Consider the following 17,045-nt stretch of genomic DNA (forward strand, 5'->3'; position numbering starts at 1 on the left):
AAATACACACTTTCTTCTTTCTCTGAATATTTAATTCTCATTTGTTGATATTTTTTTCAGGCTCTGCATTTCAGGCTCCAAACTGATCCCAACAGCATCTCCAATACATAAATCACTAGATTCAAGCTCCACTAGGATTTCTGCCTCTGCCTCATCCATGTATTCATTCCTGGAAGAAGAAATCTATGATGTGGATGGAAAAATAGAAGAATATTTTGCCTTTGACAACAAGGAGCTGTAAATAAGATATATGTATTTTTTGAAGAATATAATGAAAAATTATCAGTGAATCCAGTCAGGGTTCATAAACTATGTTTCTCTTCTGTAAAATACAGTTCCTTCTGTCCCTGTGTTTGGTAGCGCAGTGGTCAGAGCACTCACTGGGCATGTGGAAGATTAGGTATGTTGTATTTCTGGTGGTTCAAAGCTCATGTCTGCCATGTCAGAGGAAAGTGTCTTAACCACTAGTTGTTGTGAGGTGTTTTGTGCATGGAGATTCAATAAAATGAATAATTCTGAGACATGGAGTAGAATGAAGGAATCCCTTCTCCCCAGGTGAGTGCCTTGACCACCAGGTTTTTTAGGGTCATTACACTGCACGTGTTCTCATTGTCTGCCCTAATGAATCTTAAATTCTTTCTGTGCACTGTGTAACAGCTTTGTGAGGAGAGGTGCAGGATACAACCTGTATTTAGAGCACTCTTGTTGAGTGACAGGAGTCATGCAACTGTCGTCTTGACAGTGCAACCTAGGTTTCCTGTGAGCCAGTTGAGAGTTCCAGCAATGAGGCTATGGGTGGATGAAAGACTGTAATGTGCTGTTTTCTAAAAGACTGCTACAAGGGGGAAGCTTTGGTAGGACTAGTGGGGCACAAAGCATAGCTTTTTGTGCTAAAGCTTGATGCACTTACAAGAAAAAGACATGGTGGTTCTGAAAAACTGAGGAACCAGACCAAGACCCTTTCAGTCCTGTTTCTGAAAGAGAGGGCCTGGGTGGCTGCCTTGTTGGAAAGGGTTTGGGTTTGAGAATCCTCTTAGGATTCTTCTCTCTTCGTTTTGCTAAGTAAGCAAACTTAATTTGGGAGAGAGACTTGACTGAAGGTGCATTTCTCTCCTTTGTGCCTCCTTGATATGTTGTTTCTTGTTTCCTTCAATTCTGAAATACCTTGTTCTCCATTAGGTGTTACAAAGCCTGATATGAAAATAGCTTGGTCATTTTGTGAGTTGGACCATTCAACCAAGTCTCGTAGTTAAGAATTTTGCAGTCCAGTTTGAGGAAGAAGTGACTGAGAAGAGAAGGGGAGATAGTAGAAACCAGTATGAATTTGGGAGACAGTAGAAACCAGTATGAATTTGGGATCATGCATGTAATCATAAAAAAAATTGCATTTCCTTAGAAAGAAATATGATAGCATTAAAAAAAAGAGAAAGGTTAAAACTTTCTTCTGAGAGGTGTATTAGAAGACCAAGTTAGGAAATGTTGCTACACTGTGCTTCCCTAGGTAGGGAGGGAGGGAAAAAAAATAAATAAAAAAAAAATGTAACTGTCCACACAGTAGTGGAAGGGAAGGAGGTGAGTGTAAGGCTATGGGCTCTGCTATTCTTGCCAGGCTGCAGAAATACTTTGAGGTTGTTTGTCTTTGATCAGTGGTGGAGTGTTGCAGATGTGTGCAGGTACACAGGACGTGATAAAAAAGAGATGTTCTATGTGATAGTCCTCCTGCCAAATGCAACAGACAATAGTTCCCTTACATTATGGTAAGAAGCATAGGATTTAGTCTCAAATGATTAATTGCCATGTATAAAGCTGTTACTTCTAGAGCTGCAGATCTTTCTGTTGTAATGCCCTGACTGGATTTTTTTCATTTTTCACCTGCAAGCAAAAGAAAAAGAAATCATTGTATTTATTCAATAGGTTCTGTTCCCATAGGTACTCTGTGCGGTTGAATTTGAATTTTTTTGTGATCTACTTCTGACTGGCTTTTCTTCCATATGTATGTGTCTATTCATTTGGTATATTAGAAGGAGGGGAAAAAAAAAAAAGTCAAACCCCATGGAATTTTATTTGAATTTGCTTCCTTTATTAGTGATGATGAGAGTTGGGAACAAAAGAAAATGCATCTTGCTGAGAAGAGGAGTAAGCGTGGCATTCCCCCGGTTTCTCCCAATGCCTGTATCAAAGATGCCGTGGCTTCTGAAGTATTTGATTGTATCTGGAGCAATGTAATTGAAATATTGGATGAATTGATTAAAAAAAATTGGGAAACTAGTATCACAGGTATTTGGTATTTTCAGATATGGTATTTATCGAATCAAACTCAGAAAAGTGATTCCCCCCCCCTAAAAAAAGCTTGGGAAATCTGGTTATTTTAAGATGATCATGTTGGTAGTACAGCACTATAAGATATGTAATGCCTTGCCATGGGCGTGCACGCGCACACACGCAAACACCTAAAATAAAAACATTCCTACTAATTTTCAGGGAGGATTGTATGAGCTGTAAAAAAAGGAAGAATACTGACTGAAAGAGCTTCATTGCAGGAGAGCCTGTATTAAAAAAAAATAATCTTAATTGCTGGCTCAGGATGCAAATTGATGCTCTTAGCAGGGGATCACTGACAGTGTGTTCTGAATCTGGAACCTAGGAATCAGTGTCTCCTAGTCCTCATTGTTTGAGCTTTGTTAATAAAAGGAGCCCTTAGGCAGTCAGATAGAGAGAGACAGTCCTGCTGACAGCGCAGGAGTTCATGAGTTTAACATAGATGAAGAAATGGTGATGCATTTTATTTTATGTTTTCGTATTCTAACAGACTGTAGTGAAGAAAAGCAGAAGCTAGGAAAATTAACTAGAAGTTAAATTCTATTTAGTGTGCATGTGTCGTCTTTGGAGGTTGAGGGAAATTTCAGTTCTCCTTTCAATGTATTTTAAAAGGACAGCAATAGAAGAATACTTGGGGGTGGGTTTTGGAAATTACCTCAAATGTAAGGTACACTCAACCTCAAATGTAAGTCTACAACATAGTAAGAAATGGCAAAATTTCTCAGACTACTTGCAGCATCAGAACTTAGCATTTCAGGTGTTACTGAAATATAACAGGGCTTTCCACAACACAGGTGGATTGTTTAGCTCAATATTATAGTTTAGGGAGGGTAGCTTAGCAGTTTCATGATAGGTGTGCTCTTTTATCTTTATGAGGGGCATAAACTTATGACAAGTAGATAGCCAACCAAAGGAATTCAACTAGGAATGTAAAAGAATGTGGGTTTATAATAGAAATAAGATGGCAGTATATACCCAAAATGAAATTCTGTGTAGCTGCTGTCAGACAAGGATAGGATCAATAGACTTTTTTTTTTTTTAAATTTTTTTTTTTTCTGCTTTAAAAAAAAATCTTTGGGAATTTTTAAATAATATTCCAAGAGTCTTAGCAGTATTTTCTTAAACAAACACCCTCCCCCAGCTCTACCTGTATAGACCAACTTGTTTGTCAGTGTCAGAGAAAGCATAAACAAATGGGAATGCTTTCAGAAAAACATCATTTATGGTAGATTTTTAAATATCATGGAAACTTTATATGAAAGTCTTTATTTACTGTGAAGTGTAATATTGTTTGAATCCGAACAAGTGATGGCTGGTAAACATACGAAATACCTCATATTCCCTCTATGTTTTTTTGCTGTTGTGCAGAGTGTGACAAACAGGTGGAAGAACTGAAAGCTGTTACAGCAAAACTGCCACATTTGCCAGTCGTTTGTATTACAGCAGATGCTGGGAGTGTTCCTCTTTCCAGAGGCTCTGAAGCACGAAGTGTATCTTTTGGGTCTCATTTTGTTTCCTCGCAGGTAAAAATAACTTTCTGTCAAATGGTGTTCTTTTTTCTGCTAATGTGGGACAGAGTCCTGGCTGAAGCTAGAAAAGGCTCTTTTTTTTTTTTTTTTTTTTTTTTTAAACTAATTAGGTATACTGAAAATGTCATCTCATTTAAAATGAAGGTTCATTAAATGTGCATTTCGTTTACTATCACTTGTTCTTCTTTGGTGGTTCTTAAAGGTGCCGTTTACCACTCAGATATTGCTGAATTTGGTTTACAAAAAACCACCTGTTAGACTGTATTTCATCCTTAGAAAATAGGTCAAGTCATTTCCTCTTGGTAGAATTAAGAAAAAAAATCAGGCTCTTCCCTGGACTGTAGGGATATGAAGCTGCAACTTGAAGTGCTTTACTCGCAACCCTGTGAGTTTCAGACTCTCTCATTCCTTTTCATTTCCTTTGCCCCTTATAAAAGGGGACTCCGCAGTACGTCCACTAGTGCGCTGGCACTAGGCTTTACCTGTCTCTGTGGAAGTTCATGTTTGTATTGATAAAATGCCCTTTTTAGACCTGCTTGCTTCCTCCCTCTGTTCCCTGGCTCCTGTTTAGCACATTTTTTTCTTTTCCAGCCACTGCTTCTGTTTGTTTGGTTTCCCTGTCTCTCTTCAGTTTAAGTGACTTCATTCTCTTCTGTCTGCTCTTCTTCCATGCTTGTTAGGTAGCAAGATAAGAAACATGGAAGAGGTAGCACAGCAGTCTCGGCGCTCCCCATCGGTGCGCTTGGTTCTGTAGTGGTCCCAGCAGCCAGAAATAGTAAAATGCTTAGATGAGTAATGCCCAGGCTCTGTGCCCCTGGGCTGGACTGTGCTGAGGGGAAATGGAAACTTTGGAGAATTGAACTCCAGCTTCAACTGAAACTTAGATTGCAAATTGAGTTGCAATTCAGTAACTAAATTACCCAAGTTCTTTTTGTAAGAATCTGTTTAAAATAAGCAAACCAACGTATTTGCCCCATCTACTACTGAGAATTCTACTGAACCATCTTAACAGAAACTTTTCTAAGAAACAAGTAAAATGTCTCCTAACAACGTGCTTTTTGAGGTCTTCCTTCAAAAAAGTAAAGGTTAATGCATGTTTTGCTTTTACTAGGTTCACCGTTTCTCCAGCAACTTCTGTAGTAATTTGAATGGTGTTATGACAATTCAAGCAAAACCGCTCCAACAGAGGCATGTTGCCACAGTAGAAAAAATACAGTAGGTGTTAGTATTGACATTTTCAAAATGCATCATAATTCATAGTATGTAAAAGAAGTTTTGCAATTATAAAAAGGCAATAAGAAGGCAGTCATTTCCTTTGTGTGTATCACTGATGTAATAATGATTTGTAGAGGCTGCAGTGATGCTCTGTTAAGAAATCTTTTTTTTTTTTTTTCCCCTTCATCCTCATTCCCTATGTCATTCTCCTTCCTTTTTCCCTAGGAATGAGCAAGAAGATAAACAGCATAGCATTGGCTCTAGTGGTCCAAATTCAGTGCATGCTAGGTTGGGGAGAATTGCTGATAACAGTATTCTCTCATCATCTCGGGTACTGCTGGCATCTTCTAGGAAGCTACCAAGCCATCGTAGGTTACCTTCTCTGACTTCTGACCAACTCTCCTCAAAAGCTCCTAATGTGTACAATGATGAAATCCTTAGGGGGACTAAATTGTGAGTTTTTTCATTTTATTCTTTTCTTTCCTCAGAACTTTACTGAAATTTCACCAGTGAAGAATTTTGCAAAATACTTGACAACTGAGATTTATTATTGATTCTAGAATTCAGAGAGAAAAAGAAAGCAAGCAGAACTGTGTTTTTTGAGGAGAGGCATTTGTTTTATTTTTTTGATGCTATATTAGGTGCTGTTACTTTCTGTAGCTGAGCTCTATAAAGAAATGTACTGCTTAATAATTTCATATTACTGCAGTGAAGAAATCTTTAATATGAATTCTTCTAAAAGAGGAACCCTTAAAATTCTGTAGGAGTGCCAGCTTGGATCGTTTATCTTCTGCTCGTGCACCTACAACCTGGAACAAATTACCGCCAATAAACTCAGAGGCTGTTGAACAATATCTTTCAGTACCTCGATTGCAACAGAGCTGTGTAAGTTGTGTTCATTTTTGTTCTGGTGAAGAACTTTGAGCTATTTGGAAATAAATCGCTCTGTGTCACTTGTTGAATAATTTTACAGTTTGTGTTGGTTTGTTTTTAATACATGGTCTTAACATGCTAATGTGTGTTACATTGGGGTACCATTAGAATGCAAGACAAGCCAGTTTAAAACCTTAGGTCACAAACAGATCATGGTGGAAAGACTTTTCTCTGACAACAGAAAAATCTGGTTTTAAAAAAAAAAGAGGAAACCAACCAACCAACCAGATAATAACCTTGCACTGATATGCATCTGGATTTAAGTAGTTCTTTTCAGTGTTTTATTTACTAATGTTAGGTTATAAGAACTAGAAAATTGTGCTGACTGAAGTAGAAAAGGATACTGACTGAAAAAAAAGATAAGTCTTATTGATACTGGCCTATTTTTGAAGGATAGGGAAGTAATAAATCACCAGAATGAAAGTAAATTGGTATGTTGATATTATTTTGCTTCTGAAAAATATTTTGAATTGAGACACCTGTAAAGTCTATTATTATTAATATTATTGTTGTTGTTGTTATTATTATTTTTTTAATTAGTATAAGCATTTGGGGATTATAGACTAATATTAGGGAACAGTTTCAAACCTGTTTGAAAAACATGAGTACCCTTAAATTACCTTAAATTGGTGCTTTGGGTTAGTGAAAACATATTTTTCTTTCTCTCTTTCTTGTGGTTTTTTGTATGGCAATGGAAAAATTACTATTTTAACCAATTAAATTGGTGCTTTCTCTCAATCCTCTTTTTAATTCTCGCAGCATCGAGGATGGTATGCTCATAGCAGAGTGTCAAGTGCAGTGCCTGGCAGCACAGAGCGACAGCCACTTAGAGAAAGAACTGTTATTACTGATCAAGTTTCAAGGCCCAACACAACTCATACATTCAGGGTATGTTACAATGTAAGTAGAGTCATGGAAAAGTGAAGAGGCTTCCATTTACACCCACTGTTGGTCTACAGGAGGACTCATTTACTGGGTCTCCCCAGATTTCTGATGTACAGGGATTCCTGCTACCTGTAGAGAGGAGGATGTTGAAAGGTTTTGGGAAGGTGTGGGACCTTGAAAAGCAAGACTAGTGTATGAGGAAGAGATTTTTTTCTGGTCTAATGCATCAAACAGTTCCTTTGAGGGTGTCTATGTACTAGAATTGTGCAGTTTTAATACTGCTTGGAGGTTTGCCCCTTCGTAGGACTCACTCTGCTGGACTAGATTGTAAAAACAGTAATCAAACCATTTCAGTAGATAAGCATACCGTACTAGCTAATAGTATGTCTCTCCTTTTTACAGACAGACACACTTCAGAAGAGATCACTGAATCCCATGGATTTTGCTAACCGCAGAGGGACAGGTCAAGGATTTTTAATAGGTAGGCAAAATAAGAATCACTTGAAAGGCAAAAGGCCAACAAAACCTATTAACCCATAGTACAGTTGAGAGGTAAAGTGCTCGGGAGAGCCATCTTGGCATAAAAGAACAGGTGTGCTTGGCAGGATCTTTTAAGTTTGGTTTTGAAGTTTCTTCTCACTTGGTCTGAGATAGCCCTCTGACTTAGGAATCCTGGAAAGCTTCTTCGTTGTTATGACATGGAAGGAAAAGGATTTCCCCTCATCTTAATTTTTTTTGTTGTTGTTTAAGATTTCAGTATATTTACAATTATGGCAAGAATATCTAGTGTACAGGCTAGATGTTTTGCAGCTGCTAGAGCAGCAACACAAATACATGTCTGTGAACTGTTTCATGACAAAAATTTTGGTTTAGCATGATATAAGTTCACGAAATTAGTAAACTTTTTATGTGGGGAAAAAGAAAAGTGAAAATGTGCATTTTTAACATAAGTATAAAGCTGTCTTAATTAAATAAAAAAAATCAATATTGATTTGCAGCTATGTCTTCCATTTATAACACCGAAAAAGACAGCAGCCCTACGTGGCTTAGTTCCTGAGGTATTTGAGTGCTTGTACATAACCTTTAATTGTTTGGAATTTCCTTGAGTTTAAATAATTATATGATTGGCATAATTATATAAAAGGTGATGTAAGAGTATGGGCAGGTTAGCAAACATGGATCGGAGCAGGCTGATGGCATTAACTCATAAATAATCTTGGCGTGTCTTTCAGATTTTACCACAATTAACAAACAATGTTTTATCTTTTTAGGCTCACAGCATTACTACAGATCCTTTCAGAGAAATCCTCCAGCCTCAAGGAAGAGATTTCAGATTGCTTCTTAACCCAGCTTAGGAAGATACAGAAACCCCCTGCACTCAATGGGAGACTGAAGCGCTAAATTTGCCAGCTACTATCTTGTTTAACAAAGAACATGCAGTATGCTGGTTTCTGCTGAGACTTGCAATCCTCAGGATGCCTGCATTGCCTTCTTTTAAAGTCGTCTGACCAGCAGTTAGATTGAAAATTAGAGCAAATGAAATAAATGGTTGAGGTGTCTGCTCTGTTTGCAGCGTCAAGATGCTGCTGCTGCACTTTCTCCTCAGGCATTCCTCCTTTTTCTGTCTTTCCTTAGGGAATTGTTATTCTACCTACAGAAGCAAGTAAGTTATGTTTAGGCCATGAAGTCCTGTTCCTACTTTTTGACGTTTCCTCAGTGTTAAAGATGTTCTAGCCTATCCAAGCTTCAGTCATATATAAAATTTATACTTCTAAACAGGAGTTTGTGGTATCTCCTCTTTAATGGCTGTTTTAACATTCCTCCATTTTTCAGTCTGTCTGCTTATTGCAGTTGTTCTCTGGTAAGTATTGTCTGTCGCTACTTTTTCTTCTTCCTTTAATTCTTTTGAGATGGAATTCATTCATTGCTTCTACTTGCAGTATTCTAATCATCAGTAGCTATGGGAACTGCTGGGATAAACTGTGTTTACAGGAGGTAGTGTTTTCCTTGCCGGGCCAAACATTTTTATAGGTGCTGAGCAATTGAACCTGCATGCTGACAAGTCGGTAAGGCTGTTCCCATTTCTTGAGATTTCTTATAAAATATTACAATAATAACAATATAATATAACAATTATAACAATAAAATAATAACAATAATTGTTATTGTACAAATTTATCATATTTTGAAATATCTGAGCCTTCAAACTTTTAATATGAAAACTTAACTGATGAAAGCATTATTTTATACCTCTTTGTGTAGACCCAAATGGGAAGATCAGATTGGAGATTGGGATTGCATTCTGCCCAAAGATTACAGCCCTGATCAGGTCCCTGGCTATTAGTACTGTGTGCCTTCACAGTCAGGGATTCGTCCTTCTATCAGAAAGCCAGCAGTTTAAGTAAATGTGCTTGAAGAGCTGTTGAAGGGGAAAGGGAGGAGGAGAAAAATTATTTGCCCAAATTGTGCAGTTAAGAGTAGAATTGGTTTCTTCTACTTGGGAACTAATACCAGTTCTCCTCACTTCTTTTTATGAATGTTCAAGGATTGGTAATCCAAGGCAAAGCATTTGTAATGTATGTTTTATATCTGTACTGTTAATCAGATTTCTGGTTTTTGTAAATGGTCATCAAGCACTGCATTCTTATGAGTAAATGAAAGCATTTTTAAATTACTTTCCTGGCTTAGTATTTTTCTTCTTTGGTTACACTAAGTTTACTCACTGGTGATATTATGGTACAGTATCTGAGAAAGAATGCTTTTGCTTTGGAGTTTGATTTTGTACAGTTGCGGGTCAATTTGATGCAGTTTCTTCAGAAATCTCAGGTCAAATTGACCTAATGTTCAAAATTCACATTTAAGTCTTTTTCAGTGGTGTATCCAAAATATGCTTTCGCTCTCATGAGTGCTCCATCCTGTTGACGAGATGTTGTAGATGTAGACGTTGACGAGAATGCAGAGAAACGATGGTACAATGTGTCTTAACATCTTGCAGCACTTCATGGCAATTCAGACCTTATGTTGTGGACTAAATGAAAAGATGAATATGCGCCGGTTTGGTTCTGTAATGGCAGAAGTGGGAACCAGACAGTGAAGAGTGTTCATCATCTGGCACTTTGTGAAAGAAGATTGCTGACCTCTGTGAAGTGATGGAGCTTAGTCGCTAGATTTATGAATGGACAGAAGAGCAGAGCAACAAGCATCTGCTTCTGCAGTTTAAAGGGAAGGAAAGATCTGCTAATTACTAGAGCAGCAATGGAACACTCAGGTGGCAGAGAGGGAAGAGGGATGTTTGCTGGCTACCAGAAGTATTTTAACATTTTTCCCTTTTGGTCAGTTTTCGGGCACCTGACAGAATTGTGTGTCATCCTACATCCTGATAATCATCATATCATAGAATACCAGGCTGGAAGGGACCTCGAGGATCATCTGGTCCAACCTTTCTTGGCAAAAGCATGTTCTAGACAAGATGGTCTAGCACCCTGTCTAGCCAAATCTTAGAAGTGTGCAGTGTTGGGGAATCCACCACTTCCCTGGGGAGATTATTCCAATGGCTGATTGTTCTCATTGTGAAAAATTTTCCTCTCCTGTCTGATTGGAATCTCCCCAGGAGTAACTTGTACCCATTACCCCTCATCTTTTCCATGTGACTCCTTGTAAAAAGGGAGTCTCCATCTTCTCTGTAGCCACCCTTTAAATACTGGAATATGGTGGTAAGGTCTCCCCTCAGCTTTCTTTTCTCAAGTTTGAACAAGCTCAGTTCTCTCAGCCTTTCCTCATACGGCAGGCTTCCCAGGCCTTTGATCATCTTTGTGGCCTTCTCTGGACCCTCTCTGGCCTGTCCACATCTTTCTTGTGTAGCAGGGACCAAAACTGAACACAGTAGTCCAGATGTGGCCTGACCAGCGCTGAGTAGAGTGGGATAATGACTCCTTTCTCTCTGCTGGTGATGCCCTTGTTGCTGCAACCCGCATCCTGTTGGGTTTCATGGCTGCAGCAGCACACTGTTCACTCATATGGAGCTTGTTGTCCACCAGGACCCCCAGGTCCCTTTCCACAGAGCTGCTCCCCAGTCGGGTAGATGCCAGCCTGTGCGGCACTCCTGGATTATGTTTTTCCAGGTGCAGGACCTTACACTTGTCTTTGTTGAACTTCATAAGGTTCTTGTTAGCCCACTCTTCCAGCCTATCCAGGACTTCCTACAGGGTGGCTCTCCCTTCCAAGTATCCAATTCCCCACTCTGTTTGGTATCATTGCCAGACTTCATCAGGGCATGCTTGATCCCATCATCCAGATCCCTTATGAAGATATTAAACAGCGTTGGGCCCAATATCAGTCCCTGGGGGACCCAGCTTGTGACAGGTTGCCAGTTTGAAAAGGAGCTATTTACCAGCACCCCCTGGGTGCGGCGTGTCAGCCAGTTCCCCACCCACCGCACAGACCACTTGTCTAGTCCGTAACCCATCAGTTTCTCTAGGAGGAGGCTGTGGGAAACTGTACTGAAAGCCTTGGAGAATTCCAGGTAGACAATGTCCACTGCTCGCCCCACATCAATCGAGCAGGTTACTTTGTCATAGAAGGTGATCAGGTTTGTCAAGCACGATTTGCCCTTGGTGAGTCCATGCTGGCTTTTCCCAGACACGTGCTTCATTTGACTTGTGATAGCCCCCAGGAGGATTCGTTCCATAACTTTCCCAGGGACTGAAGTAAGACTGATGGGCCTATAATTTCCTGGATCCTCCTTTAAGCCCTTCTTGTAGGTGGGGGTGACATTAGCCTTCTTCCAGTCTTCTGGGACGTTCCCTGATGTTCATGACTTCTCAAATATTATGGAGAGTGGTCTCACAATGACATCAGCCAGCTCTCTTAACATCCTCGGGTGGATATTGTAGGGGCCCATTGATTTGTAGGGGTCAAGCTCCTGTAATAGTTCACATACCAACAATTCCTTCACTGATGGTGGGTCTGTGTTTGCATCAACCTGGGTTTTTGTTCCCAAGGCCTGGGGCCCAACAGTGCTGGTAAAGACAGAGGTGAAGAAAGTGTTGAGAACCTCTGCCTCTTCAGTGTTGTTGGTGACTAATTCACCTCTCCTGTTTAACAGTGGGCCAATATTTTCCTTCTGTTTCTGCTTGTTGTTTACATACCTGAAGAAACCTTTCTTGTAGTTTTTGACATCTCTGGCCAATTTCAATTTATGCTGAGCTTTTGCTTTTCTAACTGCATGTCTGCACGCCCTGGCAATGCCCTTGTAGTTCTTAACAGGTATTCATCTGCTTTTCCATCTCTGGTACACTTCTCTTTTGGTTTTGAGCAGACTGAGAAGCTTGCAGTTAAGCCAAGGGGGTCTCTTGCTCCCCCTACTTCCCTTCCCTTTTAAAGGGGATGAACTGTTTTTGTGCTTCTAGGAGAGCGTTCTTGAAAAACTCCCAGCACTCGCTAGCTCTTTTATCCTCCATGGAAGCTTCCCATGGAATCCCTCCCAATTGAGCTCTGAGCAAGCTGAAGTTTACTCTTCTAAAACCTAAAACCTTTGTCTTAGTACTAACCTTCAGTGTGCTCAGCAGGATCCCAAACTCTACAATATTGTGATCACTGCAGCCAAAGCTATCACTAACCAAGATATTACAAAGCAGGTTTTCTTGGTTTGTGAGTAGCAAGTCCAGCAGTGCCTCATTCCTGGTTGGCACATCTAACATTTGTATGAGGAAGCAGTCCTCTACGCATTCCAGGAACTTGATGGATGACAGGTGAGCTGCTGTGTTGTTCTTCCAACAAATGTCTGGGTAGTTGAAGTCACCCACAAGAACCAGGTTCTGTTGACCCAAAGCTTGCTTAAGTGACCCATATATTGCTTTGTTGGCCTTATCGTCTTGGTTGGGAGGTTGGTAGCAGAGGCGTACTGTTAAGATCCCCCTTGGAGACAACCCTTCTGATCCTGACCCAGAGGCATTTGATAGGGCTTCCACAATCACCGTAGCTGACTTCTGTACATTCAAGGTTCTCCTTAACATAGAGGGCAACTCCTCCTCCTTCCCTGCCTGTCTGTATGAAACAGCCTATAGCCATCCATCACAATCCTCCAGTCATGTGAGTTGTCCCACCATGTTTCAGTTATTCCTGTGATATCATAACTTTCTGACTGGGTGTGGAGCTCCAGTTGCTCCTGTTTGTTCCCCGGGCTGCGTGCATTGGTATACATATACTTGGGGTGGTTGTTCTTCTCGTTCTCATCCTGGGAGGCAGCTAAGGAACATTTGTCGCTGCTCTGGTTGGCCTGGCTTAATCAATGTGTTGGATAGAGTTCTTCACTCTTGATTTTTGTTTTTCTCGTGGTCATGGGACTAAGAAGTCTCACTTTCCATACTACCTGCACGCTCAAGTATTTACAAAGCCTACTTGTGCGCAGGAATGGTGTTGAAGTGAGTGTCTTTGTAAATCTGGACCTCTAGGGCCATGATACAACAGCAGCTGCTATGAACTGGGCCCTGTACTTACTTGGACATAATCCTGAAGCCCAGAAAAAGGTTCGCAGAGAGCTGGATGAGGTGTTTTCCATTACTCCTTTATTAAGGTTGAAGAAGTGGAGGTAGGAACATGCCTTGTGGCTATTCTGGAGCTTTAAATAGCTAAAGGTGGTTGGGATGGAAGGTCTGCAGGAAATAGTACTGAGAAGATTTCCCAAGGGCAGGGTTTTTCTCTTTTTTTACTGTGAAGCAGTTTATAGAAAGTCAGTTATTTGCTGTTGTTTTGACCCTTCTCCCTTTCCCTTTTTCTCCTCAGGAAGATATCAAGTACCAAAAGGCACAAATGTTCTTGTCATAACTTACACCCTGCACAGAGGCCCCGAGATCTTCCCTGAGCTGGAGTAGTTCAGGCCTGAGCGATTCTTCCCTGAAAATTGTAAGCGAAGGCACCCGTGTGCTTTCCAGATATTTAACGTTGTTGATAGTTTGTATGTATCTATTGCTTTGTAGCTGATGTGTCTGGTTTCACTAGGGTGCAATGCGGAGGAAATTTCACCCCCATTTTCCTCTTCAGTCTTGCAATGGTTTCCCAGTAGGCTTTTCAGCTGGGTGTAGGTGTCAAGGTGTTGGCAGCGGGGGTGCTGCTGGGGTGGCCTCTGAGGAAAGGCCAGAGAAAAGAACACAGCCGGTTCCTGCCGGCTCTGTAATAGACACACTGCAGGACATAGCTGAGCCCAGCAGCCAAGCTGGTGGTGCCTCTGTGAAAATGTATTTAAGAAAGGGTACAAAAAATGCTGGACAGATGGAGGGGTGGGGGGGAAGAGAGATTGAAACAGTGGTGCAAACACCAAGGTCAGTGAAGGAGGAGGAGGAGGAGGAGGAGGTGCTCCAGGCACCAGAGCAGACATTCCCTAGCAGCCTGTGGAAAAACCATGCTGGAGCAGGTTTATCCTCAAGGGCTGCAGCCCATGGAGGGGACCCATGCTGGAGGGGGAGGAAGCAGCAGAGAGGAACTTTTTTGTCTTTGTTTCTCACTTCCCCACTCCCTATTTTTAATCGGCAACAAATTAAATTAAATTTCCCCAAGTTGAGTGTGTTTTGCCCATAATGGTAACTAGTAAGCCATCTTCCAGTCTTTATCTTGACCCATGAGCTTTTTCATCCTGTTTTCTCTCCCTGTCCTGTTGAGGAAGGGGAGTGAACAAGCAAACGGGTGGGTGTCTGGCTGCTGGCCAAGGCTAACTCACCACAGCTTCTAACAGGCTGTACAGCTATGACTGTGTTATATGCAGGCACATCAAATGTGGATAGTGATTTTCCTAGAGCAGATGTCGGACACCAAATCTTCCATGTTGCAAGAGTGCAGGTAGGCAAATTTGCAGTATTGTGTGTTTCTGTGACCCACCATCACAAGTTCTTCTAGATCTTAAACTGCTCCTTTTATTCATGCTCCATGACCTCTGGCTTGCTTCATGTCGTACGTAGCATGCTGCTAAATGCTTTCTTTATACTTGCTGGAGTTTAGCAAGGAGGAGGCCCTGGAGGATCTAGCTGAACCACAGAACAGTGGGCAGAATCTCCACCTGTGACCCTGGGGCAGGTTGTGGCTATCCAACTTGGGAGCGTGCTTTTTCCTTGACACACAGATTAATAAACATAGGTGTGATGCTTTGGTAGCTCCTTAGAGTTAATGCCTATTAGAATCATAGAATCGTTTGGGTTGGAAAAGACCTTTAAGATCATCAAGTCCAACAGTCAACCCAACACCACCATGCCCTCTAAATCATGTCCGGAAGTGCCTTGTTTATCCACTTTTTGAATACGTCCAGGCATGGTGACACCACCACTTCCCTGGGCAGCCCATTCCAATGCTTGACAATCCTTTCGGTGAAGAAATTTTTCCTAATATCCAACCTAAACCTCCCCTGCCGCAACTTGAGGCCATTTCCTCTCGTCCTATCTCCAGCCACCTGACAGAAGAGACCAGCACCCACCTCACTACAACCCCCCTTCAGGTAGTTGTAGAGAGCGATAAGGTCTCCCCTCAGCCTCCTCTTCTCCAGACTAAACAACCCCAGTTCCCCCAGCCACTCTTCATAAGACTTGTGCTCTGGACGCTTCACCAGCTTGGTTGCCCTTCTCTGGACACGCTCCAGCACCTCAATGTCTTTCCTGTAGTGAGGGGCCCAAAACTGAACACAGTACTCGAGGTGCGGCCTCACCAGTGCCGAGTACAGGGGAACAACCACCTCCCTGCTCCTGCTGGCCACACTATTTCTGATACAGGCCAGGATGCCGTTGGCCTTCTTGGCCACCTGGGCACACTGCTGGCTCATATTCAGCCGGCTGTCAACCAGCACGCCCAGGTCTTTTTCTGCTGGGCAGCTTTCCAGCCACTCTTCCCCAAGCCTGTAGCGCTGCATGGGGTAGTTGTGACCCAAGTGCAGGACCCGGCACTTGGCCTTGTTGAACCTCATACAGTTGGCCTCGGCCCATCGATCCAGCCTGTCCAGATCCCTCTGTAGAGCCTTCCTGCCCTCGAGCAGATCAACCCTCCCTCCCAACTTGGTGTCATCCGCAAACTTGCTGAGGGTGCATTCGATCCCCTCGTCCAGATCATTGATAAAGATGTTAAACAGAACTGGCCCCAGTACTGAGCCCTGGGGAACACCACTTGTGACTCACCACCGACTGGATTTAACTCCACTCACCACAATCCTCTGGGCTCATCCATCCAGCCAGTTTTTTACCCAGCGAAGAGTACTCTTGTCTAAGCCATGAGCCGCCAGCTTCTCAAGAGTATGCCATAAGAGACAGTGTCAAAGGCCTCACTGAAGTCCACGTAGACAACATCCACAGCCTTTCCCTCATCCACTAGGCGGGTCACCTGGTCATAGAAGGAGATCAGGTTAGTCAAGCAGGACTTTCATGAACCCATGCTGGCTGGGCATGCATGTCTCCATGCTGGAGACATGGTGTGTTAACTTTTCTTTGTGCAGGTGATGGACTACAAATTGACTTTTTTTTCAGTGCAAGTACCTTTCTACATAAAGTTTAATCATGTTGTAACCAAGTATGTTGAGAAAGAGGGAAGCTCTTCCTAAGAAAAACCCTTCCTAATTGCAAGTGAAATGTAGTGATTGCTAAGTTAGCAACTGGTTAGTCTTGCTTACTGTGGATGCTGTGCATTTTTCAAGGGTTGGCAAAAACATCAGGTATGTCTTGGCTGGCGCAAAGGACTAACGTAAAGAGTGCAGCACAGTTTTTCAGAATGTGTTGTGTACTTCTCTTTTGTCCTTCTGTCATATCAGATCCATTTTAGCCTTGCTTTGGTTTTTTGTTTTTCTTGCCAGTAACGATTATCTTATTGATTTCCTTATCAAAGAATCCAGACCTGCATTCTAGGGACCACCAGAAGCCTGCCTTGCCATTGTGCCTGTGGGCTGACATAGGTGCCTGACAGGATGCGTGCCTTCTGTCAGCACGGGCAGATAGGCTTCCACTTAGGTGAGAGGCTGAGTAAAAGCAGATTTTCATGCATTTATAAAAGCAAAGGTTCGCTAACTAGTGGAGTGCCTGCTGAAATCCAACACTGTACTCCAAGTAAAAAGGAATGCTAATCACAATCTGGTAGAAAACTCCTCTCCTACAGAACGTCCTCCAAGGTTTGTAATGATGCAAGTCTCAGTGACATAAT

The 17,045-nt window shown here is 41.7% G+C and overlaps 1 protein-coding gene across 2 annotated transcripts in view; it reads left to right on the plus strand.

The window, feature by feature from the left end:
- Window positions 1-9,555, plus strand: part of FAM149A (family with sequence similarity 149 member A) — a 37,114-nt gene extending 27,559 nt beyond the window's left edge. The window contains exons 6-14 of one of the 2 annotated variants that reach the window (XM_052779894.1): window positions 61-237; window positions 2,087-2,277; window positions 3,688-3,842; window positions 4,960-5,063; window positions 5,289-5,516; window positions 5,828-5,948; window positions 6,756-6,884; window positions 7,284-7,362; window positions 8,153-9,555. In XM_052779894.1, the coding sequence (XP_052635854.1) occupies window positions 61-237; window positions 2,087-2,277; window positions 3,688-3,842; window positions 4,960-5,063; window positions 5,289-5,516; window positions 5,828-5,948; window positions 6,756-6,884; window positions 7,284-7,362; window positions 8,153-8,226 (1,258 nt within the window). In that variant the 3' untranslated portion in view covers window positions 8,227-9,555. Of the gene's footprint in view, window positions 1-60; window positions 238-2,086; window positions 2,278-3,687; window positions 3,843-4,959; window positions 5,064-5,288; window positions 5,517-5,827; window positions 5,949-6,755; window positions 6,897-7,283; window positions 7,363-8,152 lie in introns of both variants that reach the window. The other variant, XM_052779895.1, reaches the window with a different exon arrangement.
- The last annotated feature ends 7,490 nt before the right edge of the window (window positions 9,556-17,045 follow it).

This window comes from Harpia harpyja, chromosome 2 (genome assembly GCF_026419915.1).
Source record: "Harpia harpyja isolate bHarHar1 chromosome 2, bHarHar1 primary haplotype, whole genome shotgun sequence".
Lineage (NCBI taxonomy): Eukaryota > Metazoa > Chordata > Aves > Accipitriformes > Accipitridae > Harpia > Harpia harpyja.